Source organism: Rhea pennata, chromosome 3 (genome assembly GCF_028389875.1).
Source record: "Rhea pennata isolate bPtePen1 chromosome 3, bPtePen1.pri, whole genome shotgun sequence".
Taxonomy (NCBI): Eukaryota; Metazoa; Chordata; class Aves; order Rheiformes; family Rheidae; genus Rhea; species Rhea pennata.
In genome coordinates, this window is record NC_084665.1 from 19,881,184 (window position 1) to 19,895,733 (window position 14,550).

The window sequence follows — 14,550 nt, forward strand, 5'->3', positions numbered from 1 at the left end:
ATGCTCCCGCTGCGCGGGGCTGCGCTCCTGCTGCTGTTCTGCGCCACCGCCTGCTGGGCGCAGGAGGGTGAGAGCCCGCATCTCCCCTTCCCCTTTCCTTCCCCTCGCGCCGCGCTCGCCGCCCCGGGCTGCCCCGCCGGGCCGTCCCACCGCCTCGCTGCGCGCTGCCTCTGGCGGCGCCACAAAATGGCGCCCCCTGTACGCGGGGGCGCGGAGCGCGGGGGGAGGGGAGGGGAGAAGAGGCTTCCCGCGGCGGGAAGGCGGCGGCGGGGGGTGGGGGGCGCTCGGCCGCTTTGCGGCGGCCCCGAGGGAAGGCGGCGGGGCGCTGCGAGGGGGCCTTTTTCCCCCCCCGACCCGCTCGGGGCCCCCAACCCTAACCCCTGGGGGGCCCTCCGGGGCACCGGGATTCACGACTTTGCTTCTCCTGCAGGGTGCGTTTGCACAAAAAACAAGCGTGTCACCAACTGTGTGAAGACGGAAGGCATTTGCCGGTGTGAGTCCATCGGGTCCCGTGTAACTGTAGAATGTGACACACGTAAGTTTCGGAGGGGGGGGGGTCTTTTTTGTCTTTTTTTTTGTCTTTTTAAAATTGTTTTGTTGCTGTTGGGGCATTGGCAATGCTTTCTCGTATGTTCAGGGGTGCTAAATGGTGTCCACGAAAGCCGACTGTGTTTAAAAAAAAAAAAAAAAAAAAAAAAAGCACAATGAGCTCCTGACAAAAAAAAAAAGGTAGTTTGGGAAGGGAAAGGAAAGCCTCTTCCTGGTGTTCGAGGTCGACTGATAATGGTAGATAAGGGTTTATAATCCGTACTGAGCAACTTCTGTAAATGTGCGTGTTTGGCCATACGGAGGCGGCCTCCCATCATCCTTAATGTTTAGTCCCTATCCAATGACAAGGATTTCCCAAAGACTGGTTCCTAGCCTGCTTGGAAAGACTTGCCTCCTTCAGATCTAGAGTTGAAAGCCTTGCATCGAAACCTGACTCTTACTGCAAGCTCAGCTAAGCCCTAAATGGTCCTCTGGGTGAAAGGAATTGAAGGTGGCTGGATGTGGTACTGAACACATGACTTCTTTTATATTTGGCTTCAGAAGCTGGCTTATCCCAACCATATTGACTTAGTGCACACCTACATTTTGGATAGGCACCTGCTCTTCCCTGTAACGGCTTAAAATGTTGCTTTTGACCTAATCTTGCACTTTTTACATACTCAACTAGAACCTGTTTTGAAATGATCTAAAGTATAACATGACTTTCTAATTATTACTATTATTATTTTATTTCTAGTGACTTCAAAATGCCTGTTGATGAAAGCAGAAATGACAGGTTCAAAAGCAGGTCGTCGTGAGAAACCGAAAGAGGCGTTTGAAGATACTGATGGCCTTTATGATCCTGACTGTGAAAATAATGGCATGTTCAAGGCAAAGCAATGCAATGGAACCTCCTGCTGGTGTGTGAATACAGCTGGTGTTAGAAGAACTGACAAACATGACACTAACTTGAAATGCAACCAGCTAGTCAGAACAACGTAAGTCTTTCAACAGGTTAGGGTGTGCTATGATGTAAGAGCATTCCTGTGTTAAGTTCAGCATTACAGAGAATGTACCTGCATGAATAACACTGGGCCTGAATGAACATGGAGCAATAAATTCTCTTCTACTGGATTTTTTTTTCTTCTAGTAACAATGAGACTTTGTTTGTTTGTTTTTCTCACTGCTTTGTTTTTGCATACTTTGCACCAGTCTTAGAAGTTTAGTATGCAATATGTTACATGCACACCCTCTCAAGACTATTTACTGTACTTGTCTCTTGCTTCAGGTGGATCATCATTGAAATGAAACATGGTGAGAGAAAAGCTCCTCTGAACACGGAGTCTTTAAAGAAGTAGGTGGTGATCATCAGTAAGATGTTATGAAAACATGTACACTTTCTACTAGATGTCTTGTTTATTTGTAGACAAGCATAAAAATGTGTGGCTAGACCTGTAACTCATTTGCTGAACACTGTAGAAATAGCATACAGTCCTTTCTAGAACTTGTTTAAATTTTGATTGGAAATAAATTTTAACTAAGGAGATTAATTTCTATTACAATTGATTTATTGCTACGTTGACTGCTGGTGAGTTCCGGATGTTGAGGGAAATGGGAAGGTAATAATGTGAAACTACCAAAAAAGTAAACTGATTGGGACTGGGGGGAGCTGTGCAGGTCTGAATAAAGAAGCAAGAGGAGAAAAAAATAGTTAAGCTATTTTTTGGCTATAAAATAAAATCCTCTTTCTTTGTCAGAGGTCATAGCTACAAGCGCATTTTTCTTGTTCTATGAGGGTTGTTTTTTCTTCTTTTTTTTCCTCTTGAACAAAAGCTGCTACTGTGTAGCTCCTCCTTGTGAACTCTCAAAACTGTTTAAACTTTTTTGCTATCCAAAACTCAGGAATTCTATTCAATAAATACAACTTCACTATTAGGAGCTGATAGAGCTCTGGTATTATTTAATAATGAGAGGTTATAGAAGGAATTAATTATACTGGTTGTTCATACACCTGAAAATAGGTGTGTAAAATAGGATTCTGCTCTTGACAGTTGTGACTTTAATATTTTTGTAGAGCCCTTGTGGAAACAATTACCAGTCGTTACATGTTGGATGGACGCTATATAGGTGATATTGTGGTAAGAGGCACATAATTCTGCTAAAATGGGAGAACTTCATTCTCTGTTGTGAATAACTACAAATTCCAGTCTGGTCTGTCAAATGCAGTACAGCAGGACTAGAGCATGAGTAGAGTGTGGCTGGGCATGTGCGCTCAAAAGTGTCACTTAAAACTTAAGTGTATGGAATACATCTCTTAAAGCAGAGAACCTATAAATAGCTTTACAATGTACAAGAGGAAGTCGTCCTGTCTTCTGCTTGTCCTCTACTCTCTGGGTGGTGTGTTCTTGAAAGAAAGTCTTAGAGCTGTCTGCTCACCTTTTGTAGTAACGCTTCCAAGTAATACCACGTTGAGCAGCTAGCAAATAGCTGTGTCTGAGATACTAGGAAAATGCATGTCACTTCTAGTCTTTTAATGATTTCCATCTTTGCTCCAGTTCTAAAAAAAATTTTGAATCATACTGCAAACACTTTGAGAGCAAGAACCATAAGTTTGATTCAAAATGCGACTTCACAAGTTGGATCATAGTATTCTGTTGTGTATTTGATAGTCAGATCTAATCTAAACTAGCACCTTTCTAATACTATGCTTTCTTTTTGCAGTATGAAAACCCTTACATTACTGTTGATCTGAAGCAAAATACCTCAGGCAAATCTCCTGGAGATGTGGATATAGCTGATGTGGCTTACTACTTTGAAAAAGATGTGAGTGCATCATGGGTCAAGTCAGCCAAAGATTAAATATGTATATTGAATTACATGCAGTGTGTGTCGTATATGTGGTATGGGTTATTTTGGGGTGTGTGTGTGTGTGTGTAAGTTTTTACGTGTGTGTGCACTGGCTAAAACAAATTATTGCAGTGTCTGGATGATGTCTGTTGCAAGGTGACTAGCAAATCTTTGTATCTGTTCTTAGGTAAAAGGTGACTCCATCTTTCACAATGACAGATTAAACATCAGTATTGATAATGAAATGCTGCGTTTTGAGAAGACAGTGGTTTACTATGTAGATGAAGTAGCACCAGAGTTCTCCATGAAGTCACTGACTCCTGGTGTTATTGCTGTCATTGTAGTAGTAATACTAGCAATAGTTGCTGGAATTGTTGTACTGGTAAGTTCTAACAAAGCTACCAAATGGAATGGATAACAGTAGCATCTGGGAAAAACTAACATACCAGAGTAATGGGCCTTGAATAGGATCAGTCTTCCTCTGAAAATTACTTACTCTGAAATCTCCAACTAGTTCTTATGTTGCTTTTTCTGGGACTGGAGTATGGGAAAGAGGTGATGGACACACTGTCACTCTTTCAGATTATGGCAGAAGTGTTGCACTGCAAGCAAAGTATTTATTGAGACACAGGGTACCTGTCTGACCTCCTGATCTCAAGAAACAACCTTTCCTCTTCTGCCCCTTAGAAGGATGGGAAAGGGACAGTTTTCATTTTGGAGGTTTAAGTGTAATTTACATCTGGTTGCAATTTTAAGTGAAGACTTGACCCTTACAATTACTTTCTTTTACAGGTCTGTACAAGACGAAGGAAAGGGAAGTACGTGAAAGCAGAGGTAAACTATGTGGCATAGAGAAATTGGGGAGACTTTTTGGCTAGAATCCTGGTATTCCTAACTAGGTTCAGTGTAGGTTAACAGCTTGCTTTGGATGCTGCAGATGCGTTCAGGTAGTGTCAAAATACTCTATAGCTAGTTTTCATCTCTGCAGTTAACCATGTTTGCTCTGCAGTAGTTTCAAAGATCACTGGCAACATGGATTTCCCTGTTTTGGGAGGGAGGGCAAAAGCTAACTACTGTTATACTCGTTTTAATAGACAATGAAGTCCTTGGGAAATGCTATCCGATAGTCTTATTTAATCATGAAGAGCTCTATTTGAGAGAATATTTCCACTGAGCCTGCAGTTTCTTTTGAAGAGCTGCTTACTAATGAACTAGTAACAAATGGCACTAGCATACTGCATTTGGCCCTGAGTGTGGACCATTTGTAAAGGAATCCAAGGAGTGCTGTAACTGAACAGTGCCGTCTGCTCCCTGTGCAGTACCCAGTGTTCTGTAAAAAGCTGAAGTATTAATGTTGATCTTGGCATATTTACTTCTGTTAAGTGTATTTCCTCAAATCCCTTTTGCTAATGAAAATCTGGAGTATTAAGCTATATCAACCTTCGAGATGTTATGTTAAGGAATAGCGGTAATACTGATCTTCCTGTTACCTCTCCCCAGGTAAAGGAAATGAATGAAATGCATAGAGGATTGAATGCATAACTGCATTAACTGAAGACACCAAGATTTGAACAAGAAGACGAGAAATACTGGAGGCATGGATCTTAATTCTTAAAGGACCCCTGTAAGAAAAGGGAATGTGTTCACTTAATGATCGTTAAAACTCTAACGAAGCCTAAGCTGGCAACCATCCTACTATTGCTATTTGTTCGACAGTTGAATTTTAAAAGCCTCGTTTTGCTCAAGTCAGACTTAACTATCCATGATTTTATGATGATGATAAAACAAGTTTGACAACTGCTGTTACTAGGATTTTGGAACGTACATGGTTAAATGTGTAACCCTGTGGGAATTTTCTTGAAAACATTCTGATTTTTGTAGCTGTGTCATAACAGGACCATTTGCCTGGCTCATGTATAATTGAACATGGCTTTGTTTTTATGGCTGTTTGTACATATTTGAACTTGCTGTAACTTTTTTATGACTTGAATTAATAAAACATTGAAACAGGCTTTTAATTCTTCTACTGCATTGTTTTGATGATACCTGATCAACTGTGATACTTAAAGTTCAGCAGCCTTACCATCAGTGAAGATTATAGCCTAGAAATCCGAGTAAGGAGCAGTTTGTATTGGACGTCTTCTCTCTCTGCAGTCTGACTTCTCCTGAAGTTGTGAAGTGTGCTTTATCTCATATCCCATTTTTAATGTGTGACAGGAGTAAAAATGATAAAATGGATTGTTTATATTATATATGTGTAAAATAAAAATGCTGTGCATGTAACAATTTCAGGAATGCTACATATGTATTTATAATTAAGACTAACCAAAACATCTCTGGTGGGGTAGGCAGTTGGAAGACTCAAAATCAAATTACACTGCTGGGGAAGAGCTGTTGCACTATTGCCATGATTTGCATAGCTATCAATTGCAAAGTTTCTGCTGTTACTCCTGTTGACTGTCCTGGAGGCTGACCAAACTTGCACTGTCTCTACCTTTCACTAGAAAGCAATAGCTCTCTTCCAGAGTGTTTTTTAAGCTTCCTTTGGCAGCCAGTAATCTATGCAGTGTATATATTAGCTAGCAAGTAAACATGTCTAGTCTGTCCAGCATATCTGATTTACAAAGGAAAGACTAACTGCTGTTGCCAATGCAATAATGAGATACAAGATAAGGAACTGAATGGCAAATCTTATTACTAATGCAGAGTGTTTTGTTTGTTCACCCTCCCTGAAACAGGAAAAGTAGCATATCCACATAGTAGCATATCATATGTACTGTGCTCATAAAATTAAATGTGTCACATACCCCATTAGAGAGTTTGCGTAAGCCTCCTGAAAAGTTACTAAAGTTTCTAGACTCCTGAACATGCTTCTGCTGTCACAGGCCCTGAGTGTTCTTTCTGCCTTTGACCAGGGTGGAAGCTATCAGGCCTATGTGCATTGATGTGTTAGATGTTGAAATGTGGACTTGTTCTTGGCAGGCAACATCGTGTCTTTAGGTCACCTAGAATCTAGTGCTGTGATGTTGGCATGTGCACAGAGCTCCTGCAGCCTCCAGATTATACCAAATTTTTAGGTGGCTGTAGTGTGTTTTGGAAGTGGGAACGTTCACATAAGTTTGCTCTGTCAAGCTACTGTTCCTGCTAATCACAGAAATCCTGAAACGGAATTTACAGGAGTGCATCGCAGCTTTCCAGGAGGCTAGTGACAGTTGTCAGTAACACCTTCTGCCAGACAGTCCCCCCCCTCTGCCAGCAGATGCTACTCCCTTCTGCCTAGGGCATGTATGAGTGCGGTCTGCTGAGATACGCTCAACTGCTTGTAGCTCTGTAAGCTGCTAAACAAATGAAGTCTAGTTTTCAGTGAGCTTCTCTGCTGAGCCATTGGTATTTTGTCTCTCTCCTCCGGTTGTTCATTCTTTCTGCATACCATATTTTGCTTTCTTCCATTTCTTCAGTTTGGTGGCCTTTATCCCTCCTCTCTTCTTCTGTAGATTGTAACACTGGAGTTTCCCTCCCCACCCCCAGATCCCCATTTCATACCTAAATTTTTGGCCTGCAGGGTGGGAGGAGATGTCCTGTGCTAGGGGCTAGGCAGGGGCTACACATGTGCTGACCTGCCTGGCTGGTATGTACCTGCTGAGCTGCCTGGAAGCTACTGTTGTCCTGTTCTGTTTGAAGACTGTTCTCCCTCCTTTTCCCGTAATAGGTGAAGACATTTAGATCTTAAAAAAAAAAAAAGGATTACTTGCTGCTTTTCATGTTAGACATTTGCAAGAATTTAGTCTTACTTGGTCATCTTTGTCAAATTTGACTGAAACTAGCCAATGGGGTAGAAAAGTTTATAGAAACTACACTGAAAATAGAAGACAGTTCAACAACTGAAGAGAGAACATTAGGTCTCTTTCTAAACTCAGCTACTGTGCTGCAAACACGCTTCTCAGCTCTGCTAATTGTTGTCTTTTGTTCACAGTTGATTCAATAATAGATTTTCCCCTAGTTTCCCTTTTAAAGTAATTTTGTTGACTTTTATACTGTTTTTATTCTGTTTACTAAACTTAGCACTTGTGCAACTGTCCAGCTAAATAAAAGTGTGTAGGGGAATATGTAAGAGTGAGGGGGAAAAGAGTTGAGAAACTAGCACAGGAATCCTGCAACTTTGCTGTGTTTTGTATTTCTTTATAGCTTAAGAAGGCTAACTTGATAATAAAAAATAAAATAAAATTTGATTTATCATCTGCTTATGCATATGATGTTTTTTCCTCATATTTCTTCAGAGGAGTTTTGAAATGCCAGCAAAAATTGATTATTATGGCAAAATACTCAGAGATGAAACATCAAAATATTGTGTTCCCTATATGAATACTTAGAAATCCTTGATAAAGGTTAAAAAAATGGTTTCCTGTAAAAGAAACAAACCAAAAGAATTTCATAAAACACTTGTAGTCATTGCATCAAATTTATGAGAAAGTAAATATTTTAATGTTTCCATTTGTCTAATTCATTAAGTTCCTTCAGCAAAGGAATATGTTTTTAAAATCTCTTTAATATTCTACACAAAGTTTAATATCATATTTCCTCTCTCTTAATGTAAAATAATGTCAGCTGTGACAGAAAGTGAGAAGAGCAGACTGAAAATGTATTAAATAAATTGAGGATGAATGAATGAATGAATGAGACCTTTGCGATAGAGGTTATGTCCACACAAACTGTACCAGAAATCCCAGTGATGATAATGCTTATTTTAGTGCATGCGTACAACATGAGAAAATAGTTTGCATGGGCAAATCTATCACTTCCTTATAAATTATTACACTAACATAGATGCATAATGTGTTACTATATTAACATTGTTATTGCCGAGGAAAACTATATTTTTATGCAATCAATTTTTGAAAGAATGTTTTAATTAATATACAAGAGAGTTTTGTGGGGCAAAATTTTTTCTTATAAAATCCATATGTGTAGTTACAGTTACTGTTTGGGAAAAAGAGCAAGCTCTTCTTTCCTATGATAAATGTTGCATTGTATCTTATGTGTTGAAAGTGCTATGTGAATAGTGCTATTCATTTCCTTACAATACTCCTGTGAAATAAACAGGTAAGTAGTAGTATTCTCATTCTACAGAAAGCTGAAATGGAAGGTGAAATTAGTTACTGAGAACCACACAAGACAACAAAAGACTTTTTTAGAAGAGAATATATATGGATATATGGATAACATATTTGGGAAAGCATGATCAATAAAGTTCATCAAACTTTCTCCCAAAGACACGAGTAGCGTGTAAGTGCAGTTTCCACAGCTAAACAATTAAAAGATGATGTATTGCATATGTAGGGTCTATTGACATTAGCATGCTTGTTCTCATAAACAAATATAACAAATTTGTTAGGACAAACAACACCGTGAACCATGTTTATTTATATCTTTACCTACTGGACTTTGTTCATCATAATATACAGTACCTTTGGATTACTGACTGCTTCAAATAGTCTGGAAAAAAAATGGAGAGATTAAAAATGCTAGCAGCTCCACTGACTTAACTCTACAGCTGATATTTATTGAATTCTAACAACCTCCAGGAGAGGCTAAGATCTAGTATCACGAAGATCATTGCCGGGCGTGCAGAAAATCATGCATGTTGTAGGGGTGGCTCTTACGTTGGGGACAGCGGGATCCATAGCCACAAGATTTTATAAACTTTGCTAAAATCTTCCCTTGTCCTTTTGTCCTCACAGTGACATGCAGTGGCAGCTGCACGCCAGTGAGAGGGTGGCAGGTAAAAAGTAGGTGATGTGTAATGGCAGAGGCAGCATATAACATGTTGTGGCATGCAACAACTTGTTGCAACATGCAAGAAGTTCCTTTTTTTTTTTTTTTTTTTTTTTTCCCCTGCTAAGCCCCCAAAGTGTTGCAGAGTCCTCATGCATTTGCATTCAGGTGCCCACACAGTAGAGGCATGCACTTGACAATTGGTCTGCATGAAAAAAGTTCATGGAAGAAAGTTGTAAGGTCCATTACAAAGTAACAGCAATGTTTTCTGTTTTCCCACATGTATCACCTATTCTTATCTTTTTATCACTATCAAATACTCTTGTTAATATTATTTGATAATAAATAATCTATTTTATTCTTATTTTGCACTACAGCATTCTCTTAAACCTCTGTTGCTATATGTGTGCACACACATGCACACAAGTCTGCCATGAGATTTTCTGGTGACATCCCCACCAGGTGAAAAGCATTAGAACTGCCATTGATTACACTTGAATACTAATTACTTTTTTGTCTTTTTTCCCCCTTGTAGAGTGGTTAATGGATATCCATTGTCGTATCTTCACTGAAAAACATTTCAACTTTCCTGTGTATGCTAGTTAAGTGTAAGGCAGCAACAAAATTAATTGAGGCCTTGTGCGTGCATCCATTTTCTTCCTGCCACGTGCTTAATAAGTGCACCCTTCTTCTCATTCTCATCACTCCTGGTGTGCAGGAGAGAGAGCAGGAAGCGTTTTCTGTCATCGGCAGTGATGTAATGAAGCAACCCAAGGCAGAAACAGGGAAACGATCTGGGTTTGGAGTTACATGGGTGCAGAGCAGCCTGGGCGCTGAGCTGCCCTAGAAGAACCACGTGGGGCAAAGGCAGAGGAAGGTCTGTTGCTTGATCCAGCAACATTTCAGACATCGGGTGTCACAGCATGCATGTTTTTCATGGGCTGTAGTCACCAGGATTAAGAGCCGTTAGTGGCTGATTTAGGTAGGGGCCTTCTCTGGATGAGACAGTGTGTTTCAAGGAGCTGCCTTGAGCAAACAGAGTGAGAAAGGGCGTCACCAGCCCAAGGGAGAGAGCGTGAGACACTTCAGCCTGCAGCAATTATAACTTACAGGCTGTTAGTTATCTCTTCTGAAGGTGGTAATAAGGTCCCTTGAGCCCACCTAGTCCCCAAGTATGTGTACAAGGACGCTTTTTATTTCTTGCCCTATCTTCTCCCTTATCAGTCTGCTTTTTTTGCGGTCCTGAGAACGTACAAAGAGAAGCAATCCATCTACTCACAAAGAGCTTAATATGGGTTGGCCGGGTACAACCCCTTCTTGGTTAATGTTGCCTGACCTGTACGACTTTATGAGAGCCTTTTCTCTCTCTCTCTCTCTCTCTCTCTCTCTCCCCCTTTCTTTCTTTTTTTTTTTTTTTTTTTGAAACCTATATATTTGCTAAATGTTAATTATTTAGGCTGATTTTTTTTCACTCTAAGTGCAAGCTGCTGAAGCTCTGGTGACTTCATACTTCACTTCTTCCTCATCAGGGTTTAGAAGAGACCCCTGTGAGGAGGTGGGTGTCTCCATCCCGGCTCTCAGAGGGGTGGGGCAGGGCTGTTTGGGGAAGGATGTGTCCTGCCTGCCCTCAGGGTGAGGGTCCCAATGGTCCCAGTTCTTCCCACCTCTCCATTTGGGGCCTTCTGGGCATAGCGTGACTTTATTTCTAGCTAGTTTGGAGTAGACTCCCAGTTACACTATGGAAGTGTTTCAGGCAGCAGCTTGTTCATGATGCATCTTTATGGCAGAAGTGATTAATTTTGCGATGGCTCAGTTCTGAGGTTTCTTCTTTCTGTGGAAAGAAGGCACCTTTGTGAACGGATAAAAACTGTAAGGGGCTGTTAACCGCAGTGCAGAGGGAAAAGCTCAGGCTGTCTGTACGGTGTCATGGGACTGATGTGGAAAGTTAACGATGTGAGGTGGCTTTTCTAAAGCGAGGAGACTTGACCTAGGTGGCTACTTTAGCCCCTTTTTGCCCGCCTAAGCGGGCTGAGGAGGGTCATGGTTAACTGAAATGCTCCCCGTCACCATCGTGCGCCACTGCAAGCTTGACACTCAAAATTCAAGAGAAATCATAACATTTTTAGAGAAATCTGGTCTCGAGCTAAACCATTAATTAAGCAGAGTTAATTCTGCTCTGCCTAAAATATATTCTGATGAAAGGGTCACTTTGTGACACTATGTGGGAAACAAGCAAGGTTTATTGCAAGAGCGAACTCTGTAAATTATTGAATGATATCACTTCTTTCTTTGTTATTTTAATTAAAGTTCAGAAAGAAGCTGGAGCTTGTCCTAGTTAAACAAATAAAGCAATGAAGCATAACTGCAACCTTGTATTGAAAATGGATTAAAAACTGCCTTTTCACAATCCAGAAGACTGTTTTGAGGAATTTTGTATCAGTTGTGGTACTTTAAGGCTGTACAAGATACAGCGCAGAAAATCTGTTATGTCTGCCCAAAGAAGATACTAAATGAGATTTTTACTTATTCATTTTTTTTATGTTGAACCTGAATTATCTCTTTTGTGAGGAAGAGAGGGAGTCTGGCAACCGGGAGCAGGGAGAGAGGCACACAGCGGCTCTGAGGGGAGCTGTGTACCCAGGGACGTGGTTGTCCCCCCTTAGTGTAGCTAGGCCCTGCCTAACTCCTTTAACTTTTTTACGTCATTGGGTTGTGTATAAAAACAAACATATGGCTTCTGTACGTGTCTGGTGTATGATTAACCTGGCCCAAGATCAATCTCTGCACCGCGCGGGAGGCTGGCGGCCCGGCCCCCGCCGAGCCCCGCGCCACGGCGTTGCCGTGGCAGCATACGGCGCGCGAGGAGGCTCAGCCCGCACATTCTCCAGAGCGCCGGAGGCCGCCCCAGAGGCCCTATAGGGGCGGGGCGGGCGTCACGTGTGGCCCCGGCCGCGCGGCGATTGGGTGGCGCCGCTCTCGCGCGGCGGTGGCGGGGCGGGGCGCGGGTGGCGCGCGCGCGCGGCGGTGGCGGTGGCGGTTGGCGGCCGTTGGCGGGTAGGCGGCGGCGGCAGCGGCAGCGGCAGCGGCAGCATGGCGGTGGAGCCGCCGCGGGAGGCCGTGTGGCCCGAGGGTGCGGGCGCCGAGGCGGGCTTCGTGCGCGCCGTGCTCTCGCTGCCCGACAAGCCCGACACCACTGTGCGCTTCTTCGAGCGCGGCGACTATTACACGGTGCACGGCGGCGACGCGCGGTTGGCCGCCCGCGAGCTCTTCCGCACCCGCGCCGTCATCCGCCAGCTGGCCGGGGCACCCGGTAGGTGTGCGGGGGCCCTGACCCTCCCGCAGGCCCTGTAAGCTGGGTGGCTTGGGTTCGGCCCCCGGGGCCGAGCGGCGGTGGCGTGGGTGCTGAGGGGGGAGCCGGGGTGTGTGTGGGGCGTGGGGCTGTGCGTTGGATGCCGCTGTCAGGAGCTGCTTTTGGGCAGCAGGTGCAGCGCTGCTGTGCTCTCAGGAGGAAGGCCTCCGTGTGCTTCTTCGATCGGTACACTGTTCTCATGTTCGTTTGCTGCAGTTCGCATCTTAATTTAAAATAAGGTATCTTTGATGTCAATTTTAAACATAAATACCTTTTTGTGATAAGAGAGCATAAGATGGTGCTCACCTCTTTATGCTGTAGGCAGTTAAAACTGCGCAGAGGTACTGGATTGCTGTGCACTGTGAACTGAGTAACTGGAGTAATCTGTGCTGTTGTTGCTCTGATAAGTGTAGGAGAGAAGACGCTAAGCAGTCTCTGAGTTTTGAGGTCTGCTGTGATTCATTGCTGCTTCAAAGCAAGCATACAGAATGCAAATCTTTTAGTTTTTCAACCTCTTACTGCTTTGAAATGATAATTATTGGCCATTCTGAGTAGGATGTATGTGATGGATATAGGTGTACAAAAGTAGAAAAGTAACTATAGCAGAAAGCTCGGCTCTGCATATGTATTTTTCTTGATGTAAGTTCTCTGCAGGACTATCAGATGTGCATAATTAATTCAACAAAATTTGTTGCATACACTAACAGCAGTTAATAACATTTTTTCAGACCTTTGGTAGATCTCTATGAAAAGGATTGCATAACGTTTCTGTGATAACTGAGGACTAGATTTACATAGTTCTGTAGTGTAGGTGACTGACTAATAATGGCAGAATGTAAATGTGTGGAGTTTCCATGATCAGGTGCTTGATTCTTGGTGGCCTGCAGCAGTGAATAGCATATTTAATTATGTAATGGATAAGGCTTTTTTTTCTCTTCCCCTGTTGCTTTTTATTTATCTCTTGGTGTGAGAGAGTAGAGCTGACAGACACCAGATGTGTGAGCATCAAGATAAAATATCTTTTTTTTTCAGAAGATGAAAACCTTGGTATTGTTCCTTGTCTCAAGAAACTACTGGAAAGTTTGTGGCAAAATAAATTTGACTGAAGCCTTATGCACTGGCTTTAGAAAGGGAATGATGTTCTCATGCCTTTTCACCTTCTAGTGCAAGTAATAGGCTAGTAACTTAAAAAAAAAAAAAAAAAAAAGCTTTATGAAGAACTTGCAGAGCTTGATAGTTTCAAGTATAGGATTTGAAATAATAGCATCCGGACTAGAAACACATGCATTGATATAGAGTCTGAATTGCATTTAAAAATAATAACTTTGCACATGTAAGTCTGTGATTATCAGCTCCAGTGCTAAAATGCTGCAAACTATAGTCTTATCTAGAATATCCAGCTGAAAATCAGCATAAAACTACAGTTTTTGCTTTCAGGAAGGATTTCAAATCACACATCTGTTTCTTTTTCTCTAGGTAGTGTATAATTTAGTCACATCTGAAAAAAGAAAAAATGTATTTTATTGGACAGTTCTGCACTGGCAAAAAGAACCTACTTATGTGGGCTTAATTACCTGCTTCCAAAAAATGTGTTACTGGAGTTCTGGGCAAAGAAAATAATAATAATTAAAAAAAACCCTACTTGAAATGATGTCTTACAGAGTTATTTATTAGGATTAGGAACTGTCTGTTTAACATCTTGTACATAAAGGGGTACATAAAATCTTAAATGTGAGGAATGCCTGCTTGGATAGCTAAACTAACAGTGCTACTGAAAAGAGATGTGAAGATGCCTATCCTGAGTCTTTCTTTACTTTTTTTTTGTCTTACAGCTCTTACTTGACTGACACCACTCTGAGTTAACTCCGTTTACTGCTCTGGCAGAAAATTAAACAACCTACGTTTTTGGCTGGGTAGATTAGTAATGCAATCATCTTATTCTGTTGTTAGGTTGGTCCCGAGGTTGTATGAGAGGTAGGGAGATAGAAGTGGTACTGCTCCACTTGGCAGTTGTAAGAAATTAAATTTGCCTAGCTGTTCCATCTGCCTCCATC

At 42.0% G+C, this 14,550-nt stretch overlaps 2 protein-coding genes across 3 annotated transcripts in view; both read left to right on the plus strand.

Moving 5' to 3' along the window:
• EPCAM (epithelial cell adhesion molecule) lies at positions 1–5,622 on the plus strand. The gene is made up of 9 exons (XM_062573551.1): positions 1–67; positions 431–535; positions 1,286–1,526; positions 1,817–1,882; positions 2,603–2,666; positions 3,250–3,351; positions 3,563–3,757; positions 4,168–4,209; positions 4,876–5,622. Exons 1-9 carry the CDS (start codon positions 1–3, stop codon positions 4,915–4,917), a joined length of 924 nt encoding a protein of 307 aa, XP_062429535.1. The 3' UTR covers positions 4,918–5,622.
• A 6,590-nt stretch (positions 5,623–12,212) lies between these two features.
• Positions 12,213–14,550, plus strand: part of MSH2 (mutS homolog 2) — a 53,779-nt gene continuing 51,441 nt past the window's right edge. The window contains exon 1 of one of the 2 annotated variants that reach the window (XM_062573553.1): positions 12,213–12,461. Coding sequence is in view for 1 of the 2 variants with exons in the window: in XM_062573552.1 (XP_062429536.1) it covers positions 12,238–12,457 (220 nt within the window). In the remaining variant the exon portion in view is untranslated. The remainder of the gene's footprint in view (positions 12,462–14,550) is intronic. The other variant, XM_062573552.1, reaches the window with a different exon arrangement.